The sequence below is a fragment of the Epinephelus moara genome, chromosome 1, assembly GCF_006386435.1.
Source record: "Epinephelus moara isolate mb chromosome 1, YSFRI_EMoa_1.0, whole genome shotgun sequence".
NCBI classification, from domain to species: Eukaryota; Metazoa; Chordata; class Actinopteri; order Perciformes; family Serranidae; genus Epinephelus; species Epinephelus moara.
This window is the reverse complement of record NC_065506.1, coordinates 3,037,155-3,050,996: the sequence shown is the minus strand read 5'-3', so window position 1 is coordinate 3,050,996 and position 13,842 is coordinate 3,037,155. Positions and strand designations below refer to the sequence as shown.

The 13,842-nt window shown below is 41.0% G+C and overlaps 1 protein-coding gene across 2 annotated transcripts in view; it reads left to right on the top strand.

Annotated features, from left to right (window-relative positions):
* Window positions 1–13,842, top strand: part of arnt2 (aryl-hydrocarbon receptor nuclear translocator 2) — a 150,489-nt gene that overhangs the window by 61,572 nt on the left and 75,075 nt on the right. For both annotated transcript variants that reach the window (XM_050041162.1, XM_050041172.1), the window contains 2 exons: window positions 4,024–4,089; window positions 11,411–11,496. In XM_050041162.1, the coding sequence (XP_049897119.1) occupies window positions 4,024–4,089; window positions 11,411–11,496 (152 nt within the window). The remainder of the gene's footprint in view (window positions 1–4,023; window positions 4,090–11,410; window positions 11,497–13,842) is intronic.

Sequence of the window (13,842 nt, the reverse complement as noted above, 5' to 3'; positions counted from 1 at the left end):
ATTTCCGAGAAGGCGTGTCCTTTTAAAAAATGCAAGAGGCGTTGCTTTGTTGCCGGCCGTTTTCGCCAGTGTGTTAAACACACTTTAGAAAGGAGTGTCCCCAGACTATCAGAAGGCGGAGATCTCTGATTGTCTGGTGGCGAGACTAACATGAAAGGACAGCTTTTTTCTTTGTTGTCTAAACCCAGAAGTCACTGACCACACAGTTTATGGTTTTGACAGCTTTGGAGTGAAACCCGGTGGGGATCATCATAGATTGATATGGATCATAATAACATGTTATCCAAGGTCAACATGATAGTGTGGTGCTGGATCAACAGGAGCGCTACAATCTTGCAAGTAATTAATAAATAAATAAATAAAAAAGATAAATATAATTTTAAAAATAAATAAATAATAAAAGAAAAAAAAAGGAAAATGTGTTAATCGCAGGTATTTGTAACTGAAAATAGCTGTCATGGTAATGTAATAATACATCCTTAATCTTTGTTAGAGAACAATAATCTAACCCAAATTTACTCGTTAGCTTAGGCTACTTACTTAGTAAGCTTACACACTAACCCTGCAGCATTGTGTTCAGTATAAGTGAGGATTTTGTTCAATTGTACAAACTCAATTTGGAAAACATATCTCAGAAGAAGCACAAAGGAATTTTCAAGGAAGCACAGGAGCAGCACACTGATGATGTCAGAGGGCTGTGACTGGTTGATCGCAATGTTGCTCCCAGGAAAGTGATGTTGATTCAGGAACATGTCCTACTGGGCATAATTATGTTGTGCACATATTAATAGCAACCATTTCCCAAAATACTGCTGCTCACTAATTCCTTTCAGTACGTTTGGGCCTTGAACCATAAGCCATGTGGCTTTCTGTCCTCTCCAGAGGTTGCTGGTTAAACGACTGATGTCTCTTCATAGATAATTAGAATTTTGGATTCTAACAATCATTGTCATCTTGTGGACATCACTCCATCTCCACTCGATATATTCTGACCTTTTACAGACCCAGTTTCTTGCTAAATGTTTGTCTTTCCTTGTACTATGTCCGGATATCACAGTTTGCCCTGTAGCCCTCATTACTCATTGGCTACAAACGACATCAAAGCAGCTTTGACTTCTTCAAGGTCTTGGAGGAGGTCATGTTTAGTTTAACAAAATAACACACCTTTTCCATTTTCTTCCTGACACGCTGGCTGTAGACTTGTTTTGTCTGGATCTATCACAAAGGCCTGAGTCGCATGAGAGCCACAGTGTGTCGTGTTGTTAGGAATTTGTTGGACTGGCTTGTTCTTCTGTTCTGTTGCTATTCCAGGCTCTGCATAATTCAAACAACATGCCGTTGGGACACTGAAAGAGACTGCAAGCAAACAGTGAAACGCAACCACGTCTGTGGCACGCATATAAACATGACAGAGAGGAACACAGTACATTTCAGGGAAGCCATTATTAGATCCAGGCAGGTTTATGTAACATTTAGCCACGAGACTGGCCTGTCCACAGAAAAACACCCTCTGAATGAAAAACAGAGAAACATGCACTGGCCTGAAGAAAATTCAACTGTAAGCAATGGCTGGCTTCACTGTTCAAACTTGTTTGACTTGGGGTTCATTCTACACACTGAGGAGAGATAACATTTAATCAGGCCTCTTTCTGGCCATGCAACAAAAAGGACCTACTGCCATGGCGAGTCATACTCAAAGTATGCTTCAAGCAAGATGTGGAGCAGAACTTAAAGTTACAGAGAGGGAACTGTTGCTGAGGACCTCATTTCAGTGTGTTATTTGGTGCTGCAACTGTCATCACAGTTATGCAAACGTGTTGAAATACAACATGAACATTATTATAATTAGAAGCTGAAACGATTACTGTACATTTCACCAGAAGCTTCCAAAGAGGCAAAGTCTCTCGCGGGTGCCCAAGAAGCACAACTGTCAAAAATATTTGTGGCAGCTTTAGTCGCTCTAGTAGCTCATCACGTGAATCATTTGAACATTCGATCGTGCTTGTCAATTTAAAGGAGCCGCAAAGAGGACAACTGGCTTGAAAGCAGAGTAGTTGCTGCTTGCTGTTGTCCAGTCAAAAAGCTCATAGTTGGCCAGCAAGACCATTCAAACCAAGCAAGGAAGAATTGCATGCTACGTCGCAACATTAGCCTGCAATTCTCTCCTCTATTACTAACATTACACACTTTAAAACTCACCAGACCAACCAACTACCTCCGTGACGTGGTCCCAAGCCTCATTCTTTTTATTTTGGTATCTGTAACTGAACAGCGACACATTATAAAGGACCGAGTGGGCACAAACGTAAGTAATAAACTTCTCGATATCCATTGTTGGAACAAGTGTACTGTAGGAACCAAAGTTACATGGCTTGCATTCCGACTGGTTCCGACCAGGTGGCCCAAGTCGCCCAAGTCACCGGGCTCTCATTGAAAATGCCGCTTTGGAAGCCCCGGTCGCTGTTGGTATGAATGTACAGTTAGTCAATTAATCATCAATAGGCAGAAAATTAATCAGTGACTAACAAGCTACGACTTATGGTTTTCAAAAGTTCTGACGGGCATATTTACTATTTGGTAGCATTTTATAAACAAAAAGATCAATCAAGAAAATAATCAGCAATTTAATTTAGATTAAAAATAATGGTTAGCTGCAGCCCTGATTATAATAGAATTTAGAAAATCTGATGTGTACCTGCTGCTATGGACAGATTTATACGCTGAGTCTCTGTATTGTGTCCACATGATAGCTGGTGGATTTGCAGAATGTTTTGGAGGAGCAGACAGAGCTGTAGCTCTGTGTTCTTCTTTGAAATAACTCTTTGATCCTTAAACTTGCTCTAACTTAATTCAGATTCTACTGTATAAGGAACGTGCAGTTGGTCATGCTTCAAATTATGTTAAACTGTTTGCTCTCCTCTGCTTGTGTGGTTACATATCCCAATCCAACTGTGACTGACTTAACCATTTCCTTCCATTTTAACAAACTAATAAAGGATGGTTATTTACTATTTATATAACTGCCCTACAGGCTGCTCTGATTAATTATTGTGAATGATTTGTCTTTTGGGTAAGTTTGAGATTCAAGTTTATGAGTGTATGCTCATAGGATATTGGAATAGAAACTGGTATGTTTTAGTGTCTACATGATTAAACTTAATCCAGACACAGATTATATAGCCCATCCAACAAGTTGGTGATCAAAACACAGTTGGTGATCAAAACTAAACTTTCATCTCTGAAAGAGACAACTCAGCTGAGTTCAGACTGTTTACTTACAGCACAGCTACACTCACAGATAACTGAGCCTCGTACCTGCCAGTCAAACACCAGCAACCCATACAGCTGATTATTTGCTGCTGAATTACAGCTCACGACTCACACCAACAGCTGACGCTGCTACAGTGTTTTTGCTGGTTAGCGAAACATCCTGGCATAGACTATTTACTGGAGTTTACCAGGCTGTCGCTCATTGGAAGATAATTACAGGCACAGCTCTTCTCAGCTTTCAATGTCTGACAGTCCACCACTAACATTTTCGTCACGTTTTGTATTGTCAACTAAAATGAAACATAGATCTCGTCTTAGTTTTTATTATCAACATATTTTTTTTAGCTTGTTATTGTCTCGTTTTCGTCGTGGAAAAAGGTTGTTGATGAAAAATTGTCATCATGGTTTTCGTCAAAGACATTAACACTGCAACACGAAATGAGTCATGTTCGTCAAATATCTCACAATTCATTGGATAACACATACATGTTGGATGTTACAAAGTCACTATGTGACCTATGCAATACCATACACGTCTCTGTGTTGAGCTGGAAATCAGCCTTTGTGCATGTTTGCTGGGGTTTTGACCTTGATATAGAATAATTATTTTTCAACGGGGGGTCATGGAAGCAGTATCAGTACATGTTGGTTGTATATGGGCTGTCTCCCACTGTGATTAGCAGCAACATGCTGGTATCATGTACCACTGGAATGTAATGTATGCTTTTGTCTTTATTTTGTGTTTGTGTGCAGGTGCGGTAGTGCTCCTCTGGATCACATCTCCTTAAACCGTCTGTCAAACATGAGGAAGAGATACAGGTATAGGAACTTCTTCTCTTGCCATGGTTGCGATCTGCTATAATATCTCTCTCCTTCAGCCTCACTCTCTGGGAGACATGTCCCTGTCAGGTTTCCTGTTTCAGTCTGTGACTGGGAGTTGACAGTTAGCAGATAAAAACATTTAGCGTGTGATATGTTAGGTTTCGGTCAGTCTTCTGGTTTGTCCCAAACTGCTAAAATTCTGATGAAAGATGAGAGGAGCTGATAAAAATGTTAATATGCTCATCTGGATTGCCTTCAGTCTTTGGCTTTGAAGACTTTGTTGCCTAGGTTTTTTTTTCCTCTCAGACAAAACAGTAGGCTGCCCTGATCATCCAGTTGGTAAAGATTTTAAGGGGCGGGTGCAGCCTGACAGGAAAATCTGCTTACAGTATTCAAGCCTTAAAAGAATGACTTTACTCTTTAAACATGTTTTTTGGGAAATAGATAATTAAATCTGCCTTTTTTATGTACAGTCAAAAACGTAATCATAATATTGTCCTAAAAACAGTAATATCAGTTTAAGTGGATGCTATATTAAGAATATTTTTCCTGCTTCACCTTGCTGTCAGAAAGCCCTTTCCTTTGGCACTGCATTTTCTTAACCTTAGATCTTCCATATTTCTACACAAAAGCCAAACTGTGCCCTACACTGTTGCTGCGTTTCATTTACCTCAGAAGTTGGAGGTCAGAGCTGGGAATGACACTAAACCTGAGTTGCTCACATTTCAGTACGTTCAGTAAGTCGGAAAACCAAGATTTTGTTAGTAATACCAGTTCAAACCAGTTAGCCACTGTTAGCAATACCAGTAAGTAAGAGTTCTTAACGCTGTATGCTGCACTTACTAACACTATAGCAACATGGTAGAGGAAGAGGAAGAAGAAGAAGAAGAAGAAGAAGAAAAACAAGAACAAGAAGAAGAAGACGAAGTAGGAGAAGAAGAGGAAGAAGAAGAAGAAGAAGAAGAAGAAAAAGATATACATTATCAATCCCTGAGGGGAAATAAAATTTTTACTCTGTTGTCATATACACACAGGCCTGAAATACTCACACGTGCACAAACAGGTCCTATACATACATTAAATGGAGAGATGTCAGACCACGGGGGCTGCTTTGGACAGGTGCCCCTACCAGTGGGGGGTTCACTGCCTTGCTTGGGGGCACCTTGGCAGTGCCCAGGAGGTGAACTGGCACCTCCCCAGCCACCGGTCCACACTCTATATATGCTTGGGAGGAGGACTTGAGCTAGTGACCCTCCGGTTCCCAGGCCAAGTCCCTATAGACTGAGCTACTGCTGCCCCCAGGTAAAAATTAGGTAAAATTGCACTAAATACCTACAAAGAAATGAAACCACTCACCGAACAACCAGTAAAGTGTGAAGTGCTGGTATCCTCTAATTTAGAAAGAAGTTGTATTGTGACCAAGTCCCACTCATGACAGCAGTAGCTATCTGGGTCCGGGAGCATGCGGTTGTCACTGTTAGCTTGTGCTCTTTCTGGGCTTCTGGGTTTGTCCTCTTTTTTACTTTTTTTGCCAGATCAGTCTTCCTCCACAAAAGTTATTTTTCTTGATACTCTGGTTCACTGAGGTATCCCTTTGTCTCTACAGTGAACAGCATTTCATTTTGTTTCTGTCATAATCACTGTTTTTTTTATTATGTTGTATATGTTGTGTCTTCCATAAACCGCTGAAAGTCTAACGCAAACAGCTGACCTGTGGTGGAATACAGTGTGCAGTGCAGCAGCAGTGCTTTTGCTTAAGAATAGGGAAGTTCTAAGGTTGAGAAAATGCAGTGGCAAGTGACAGCAAGGTAAAGCAATTAAAACATTCTCAGTATTGCATTCACTTAGGTCCCATTTATACGACGATTATAACTGAAAACGGTAGACTTTAGTTGCATTTTGGCCGATCGTTTACACGACAGCGGCATTTTGGGTGCCTGAAAATGTAGTCTCGCCACCAGACAATCAGAGATCTCCGCCTTCTGATAGTCTGGGGACACTCCTTTCTAAAGTGTGTTTAACACACCAGCGAAAACGGCCGGCAACAAAGCAACGCCTCTTGCATTTTTTAAAAGGACACGCCCTCCCGGAAATGTGCGCTCCCCCTTTTCTCGTCCGCAAGGAAACAAACACACAGAGAGCTTGAAAATGGATGCCGAGAGATTTAACTCCGTTTTATCAAACGTGTGCTCATCCGTGAAAAAAATAATTTTTTTTTCTACCCGGAAGTATTTGTTAACAACAAGGCAATTCCCTATATAGTCCGGCCAGACGGATGAGTCATGGCTTTGTAAAAGATTATGTTTGTTTCTTTTAGTTGGCGAGAGTCGCCACAAACGCGACAAACATCCACTAACTTTGATTTTGTACCGCTACACGTGTTTCTAGTCGGACTATGTTTACGAGCATAAGAGTTCAGCGAGCCACCGAAGGACCGCCCTGCGGATTTACTATTGGTTCTGCAAAGTAGGGAGTTTTTTTAAACTCTGAAATTGTATCCGCCCATCTAAACACAAAATCAGGGAGAAAGTCATCAGTTTTTAGTTAAGCAAAGCGTCTAAAGACTGACTTGTGAGTCTACTGAAAATGCAACAATTTGAAAACGGGTTCCAGAGTGCAACTTTTTGGAAACAGCAGCGTCTCCATTGTCATGTAAACTTGCAATAGGCAGTTCCTCTGAAAACGGAGACTTTACGCACATGCGCATTACGGTTCCAGTCACTAGGCATGCGCAAGAAAGTCGACCGTCACAACAACAATGTCGAGCTCTGTTTGTGCTGCTCACCCTGTTGATTTGAAGTGAAGTGTAGATCTGTTACAGTAGCAACTCCACTTCGTCGTCCATCCAGACAAAGTTATCTGTGCATGCTTTCCCCATTGTGTCTTCTTTGTTTTGGTTTGTAATCACCGCATTGTAGAGGAAGGCGCTTCAGCACAGGCGCATGGCATCATGCCGTGGTGTTGCTTTGCAAATTAACACTGCCATCCACTGGCCTGGCGTGCATACTACAGCGTTTCCAGTAGATTTTGCGTCTCCCTGTGAACGGGGATGGTTTCAATAACGTTGTCATATAAACGCAGATGTTTTTTAAAATGCAAAGGACAGACTTTTCCTTTTTTAGAGAAACCGTTGTCGTCTAAACAGGGCCTTAGACTGATATTGATTTTTTTAAGTAGGCCTTTTTTAAGTGGCTAAAACGTGTTTTGCTGCTAACCCCCATCACAGCAGTACATTGCTATATCTGTAGTGGTACTCCTGCATGCTTTTCCAAACTGTGAGCATGCTGACCACCATCTACTTTACACTGTCAGTTATCTCCAGAAAGTTACAATATTACAATTTTTTTTTCATTACCAAAGAAAAAACAAAATCAGGCTTTAAAAGGCAATTGAAATGTCACCTAACAGCCCAGAGGTAGAAAAGCCACATGTCGAAGACACACATAAGGAGTGCATATGGGCATACACGTACACACACATACACACTCACAGATAATGTTGATGAATTAGATTATTATTCTTGTTTTATTTTATTTTTACCTTATTTCACTCTATTGTTATCATATCTCTAATTATTGCTGCTATTGTTGTTGTTGTTATTATTATTATAATTGGAAGTTTTGGGTTTTTTTTTTTTTCTTTTTGTTTTGTTTCGTCTTTCATTCTATGTGATTTTATGTGTGGACCCCAGGAAGATTAGCGGCTGCTGTGCAGCTGCTAATGGGGATCCAAAAAAAAAAAAAAAAATGTAACTGTAATATTTTACAGTAAATTACATTAGTATCACCTCACAGGCTTTTACTGTGATACTTAACTGTATTCAGATTTTTTTTGTGTGTGAAATTCATGTAGGTAAATATAGTAACTTTACAGGAACATACTGTTATATCACAGTAATGTAATGGGCTGTAACTGAGGTTACAGTTAAATATAGTAACTTTATAGGAACATACTGCTAAATCACAGGCATAACAGGCATGCAGGCATAACTCCCACTGTATACAGCTGCCATTTCACAACAAATTACTGTAAAAATGATACAGTAAGTTAGTGTGAATGTCATGCAACTAGCATTCTCGGAACCCATCGGCTGTATTCGGCATCTGACTTCCGGCAGACGGCGATACAGCCTCTGGGGGCAGACCCCCGATTTTTTGGCATTCCGGTTTGATTTGGGCGGAGGAGGCGAATTTCCGTTTCCGAATTCCGTTTATATATAAGTAAATATGCTGAAACATTGCGGTGGATTCAGAGTTTGCAGTGATGCCAATTATGTTCCGCTTCGTTAGTTCACCGCACGGAGCGTTTAACCTGGCAACAACTGCAGCCAGCTCAAACGTGATTGATCAATATCACGCGGACTACAAACAGCCTAGCACCGGAAACCACGGCTCTACTGCTCTTCTTCCGGAGGCAAGATCTCCGGGGTTTGCCTACAGACTCTACATTCAATGAATGTAGAGTCTGTATGTAGAGACTATGCAACTAGTAACCAGTAATTTACTGTAAATGCACAGTCAAATAATTTACAGTGTAGCTAATACACTGACTTTGGTCAAGTCCAAACTATCTGTTTGATTACACAAGGGGAAATTTAAATTATCATCTGTTATATACAAAGACAATGAAATTAATACAGTAAACCACAAAACACTGAATAAGTCAGTTTGTAAAGTGGATTCATCTCATGTCAGATCACTTTACGTATAAAGAGGATAAAAAAGAAGACTTACCCTTGGTCAACCACAGTAATCATCAGACCATCAACCTTAACAAAATTTCAGTTTTCATCCAGACTAGGAGCTTTACAGTATTAAGAATATCCAGCAAAATGTTATACATACATACATACATACACATGAGCACATAGAAGTTAAGAGAGTGACAAAGTCTTATTATGCTGTGCTGCTAGACTGTGGAAAAAGAAATGTGTAAAATTCATCACTTGATATAATTATTTTGAACTGGCCATTGTTCAGTTCTCCACACCAGACGGGTGTACCTCACAGTCAGTACGTTTACATGCACACAGTAGTCAAGCTAAGCTCATAGCTCGGCTAATCAGTCAAGTTGGACTTCTCGTCTTGTGTGAGTATACATGCAGAAGAGAAAATACAATCTCTGACCAAGTACGTCTGACTCTGCCTGGATAGGTGGTGCTGTGTCCTTTTTAATATAGTGCGTATTGATCTAGTTCCGGTTGACCCCAAAGAGGAAGCAAACGACGAATGAGCATGAATGTAGTTTCCTCGTCCGTCTAGAAGCGCATCTTCTGCTTCTCTTTGGCCATGGTGTCTGTTTGTTTTTCCAGGAGTTATTGCACTGCTGTATACTGAACTGCTACGTCATCTCCTTCTTCTTCCGAAAGCCTGCGAAAGAAAAAGTGGTGCATGCACAAAACGCTGAATTCGGCTCTAGTCGGACTAAGTGGATACATGCAGTAATAGTTCGATTTTCAATCAAATTATCTAGCTGTGTGTTGTCTTGGTGACTTGTGTTAGTCGAGCTATGGATAGTCCAATTTTGGTCGGACTAAGCTGTTTACATGCATTTAAAAGTCAAGTTTCAGTCGGACTAAGCCAATAATTCGATTTTCTCAAGCTGCGTGTAAATGTACTGAGTGAGATTAGTGTTTGAGTGAGGTATGTTGAGTCTAAAGCCAGAGTTTTCTGTCCCACAAAGGCGGCTGTCTTTTCACCTGGCAAGATTGCCATGGTAATTTATACTGCATAGCTTATCTGGTCAGGACCAGTTTTTGTTCTGTGTTCTTTCACTGGTCATCTCATTTGGAAATAACATTACTCTCTAGTCAATAGTCAATCTATGAGCGATACAGATTCTCAGCTGAGGGAATACATTTTAAAAGCACTTTATTCAACACGTTGAGCCTTAACTTAACATTAGTAATGCCACCTAACAAGCTGTGCAATAGCAGTAGTGATATATGTGTCATGTTGCATGGTTTGTTTGTTTGTTTGTTTGTTTTTGCCATGGCAACCTGTGACGCAGTGTTTATTTTATCACGAAGGTTGTTGTTGCTCTCAATGAACTAATGTACTGAATATGTTTGTAGTGTTTACTGGGCCATTTATGCATGCTGGCTCTAAAGTACAATCACAGGTAGCATACATTAACAGCTCACTATTCTATTTACCAGATGAAATTTACTTACAGTGCTGATATATTACAGCAAATAGAAAACTGATTAGACAAATTATTAGTGTGTTTATCACAGATAATATTCAATCAATAAAATTAATTTCATTCTGATTTGTCAAAAAACTTGAGTGATTTCCACATCTCCTCCATTATGGGACAGTGTCAGCATATACTTATATCTTGAGTAAACGTTTAAATCTGTTCCATCAAGTTTAAAGAATGTGTAGCTGTCTGGTTAGAAATACACAGAGTGGTCAAATAGTTTTATTAACTTTTGAATTTACACAAGTAGTCATTTTCTGCCAGCATTCCTCTCTTTCCTTTCCAACAGTGTTGCTTTTGGTTGTAATTTCTTTTCATATTCTTCAGAGGCAGGAGCAGGCAGCAGGCAGTCGATCATTTTTAAGAGTCAAATGAGGTGCTAAACACGTCATCAATGTGCAGAGAAGAAGACAGCCTGAATTACCTGTTATCTCTGACTGAGGCTTGATGGTTTGTCGAGCCAGCTCAGACAAATAGAGCCTGACTCTTTTGGACTGTCTTCTTGGTACAACCCTCAGATTCTGATATGCCCAGGTTATATGGTTTGAATATATACATAACAAATCCGGTAATTGGCAGTAATATTCAATTTAACAGAGACTTCTGAAACAAACCACAGCCACTTCCTGTTTGACCAAATACAGATATTTTACCCCTTTTTCATCTCAAAGTCCTCAATTACCGTTGCCTAGTCAGTGATTTCAGCATCAGACACCGACGGCAAAAGCTACCCTTTGCAGCGGTATGATAAAATGCCTGGCGGTGTCATTTCATAATGCAGCTGGAGAAACCTTTCTCGGTGTTATAATATGCGATATGTGACTACTTGGGTTAAAAGCATGTTGAATATGACAAATACAGATAGTGGCTTTGCATTACACCCTTTTTGTGCAGTGGGTAAACGTTCTTGTATTGTAAAAGCAGATACTTGGAACAAAGAGCCTGCAGTCTTCAGTATTAAATGTCTGAGAGATCCTGCTCTGTTGTCTCTGAGTCCTTTCACAGCTGAGTGTCTAACATGCTGCTGTGTGTGTGTGTGTGTGTGTGTGTGTGTGTGTGTGTGTGTGTGTGTGTTTGTGTGTGTCTGTGTGTGTGTCTGTGTGTCTGTGATGGACAGGAATGGCCTTGGACCCTCAAAAGAAGGAGAGGCTCAGTACTCTGTGGTGCATTGCACAGGCTACATCAAAGCCTGGCCCCCTGCAGGTAAACTAACACATACACTATCCTGAACTGGGTGCTCTTGTCTCTATCCCTGCTTAACCCAAACTTCACCTCACTACACGAGTCCCTGGCCAGAATATGTGTAGCCTGGCCTAACTTAAAGCAGCTGTGGGCTCTGCACAGCTCTGGATCAGGAGCTAGATTCAAGCGCAGATCCACAAACAGCCTGTGTGGTTCTTGTATCCCATCCAGAGTGTGTAAGTGGAACATCAGGATTCAGAGCAGCTTCTGTGAAAGTCTGTGTTTTCTTGTGTGGTAAGATTATGGTCTATCCCACAAGCCTGTGCTCACATACAGTGCAAAGGAAAGATGTTTTGGGGGGCTTTTTGCCTTTTTATTGGATAGTTCAGCCAGAGATGGACAGGAAAGGGGGGAGAGAAAGACCAGGTGAGCTAATGTCTCACAAAGCAAACATTTAGTAACTTTGTCTGAAAATGGCTACTGGAGAGTTTTTGCCGTCTGTCTTGTAGATGATGCATATTCCAGCTGACAGTACAGATATTTGCTGTATCAGCAATCTTGTATGTGGAGTGTGTCCCACCTACCAGGGACCTTCTGGGAAAAAAATCTGTTCACAAGACTTTTGTGTTACAAAATATCTCCGTCCACACTTGAATGCAAAAACAACCCCTAACACTCTGGGTGTTAGCTGTCTTTAGCAGTCTCCCCTCCTCACAAAGGCAGTAAAGTATACAGGCTAATCCAAAACAGCTACTGGAGATCTTATCAGCATTGATTCCCCTTTGATATAAGGACTAAGGAGCTCACTCAAAGATACAAGTGATGCTTTGGCTATGCAAAAGCTTCTTCCACTCCTCAGTCAACAACAATCCCACTCTGGAAAGTGTTCCACCATCTGCTGTCTGACCGGGCCTGATCCAAAACTGACGTGTTGGACTACTTTAAACCACAGACACTGAGGTGGAGCAAATAACATAGGGCGCAGCAGAAACCCCTGTTCATCTGTGAAGTGTTGCAGAAATTTTAAGTTTAAGTGTAAAGTAACCACTAGGCCAAGCAGTACAAAAAAAAAGCATAAACAAAGCAGTAGTCAGCCATTGTTGTTATTGTTTGTGGAGCATGCTCATCACATAAAGCACTAATGGGCATGTGCAAATTGAGGTCATTATTTCCCAAACACACATTTCCACACAAATAAAAAGTAACCGAAAAAACGCAATTTTTTATAAAAAATCTCCATTAGAGTGACTTAAAGGCGCTGTATGTAAGAATGTGGCCAAAACGGTTACTGCACTCAAATTCAAAATACTGCCGCGAGTCGTGTCCGCCCCCCCTCCCCTACAGATTCAAGGTTGCTGGACAGCAGCACGCTGGAGACTGATTTGTTTGCCCACGGGCGGCTGCTGTGGCAGGGCCGTGTCGCCGCGTTCGTGATCTTCGGTTTTCCAGCGGACCGTTCGAGCAAGTCCGGCTTCTCTGCTGCTAACGCTGCTGCCGGGATACAGCTGAGGAGACTGCTGCTAATGTTATGTACTGGGACACTGCTAATGCTGCTGCCGGGATACAGCGGAGGAGGAGCCGGCTGCTAATGCTATGTACTGGGACACTGCTAACGCTGCTTGCCGTGCTACTGTAGCTCAGTCATAACTGTAACTGATGCTGAGACTCTACTTTGACTGTGTGACTGGTAGACGGCGTTGGGTGGCGCAACAGGCCAAAACACAAATTCAAAACATAAACATGATTTGCGGAATGTAAAGTATTTTTTTAAATGCGAATATTCTGGCCGTACGATTGTCGTCAGTGAGATCAGTATGTTATATGAACATTATTCCTTAGTCTCTGTGACATATTAGGAGGATTTTATGACTATTTGCTTTAGATTTCTTACAGATAGCTCCTTTAAGACTCTGCATGTGGATGAGAGACCAAAATGTAGAGGAAAATATCTGTTAACAAAAATATCAGGCAGGGCTTAACTATCACCTCATGTTGTAAAATGCACCTGCAGGGCAACATTCCTCATATTTGTTAGGGAGTGAAACAGGAGTGGAAATTGCGGGTCTTCTTGCCTTACACAATGTGATCCCATCCACACCCTGAAGATACTAAAAAATCTATTTCTGGAGTATGAAACAGTCACCCTCAGCAGGTTTGAAACTTTGCTTTTAAAGGTTTAGAGTTTGCTCCTGTCTGAGGAAAATCAGCTTTGGTCAGCCAGAATAAACATTTGTTACAATGCAATACTGACACTGTGATTCAAGAAAAACATCTGAAGACATTTCTCAAAGCTCTCCTGTACTCAGTCCAACCATTTTACTGACCTGTCTTACTGACCTGCAGACAGAAATCCAAACCTAAAAACTC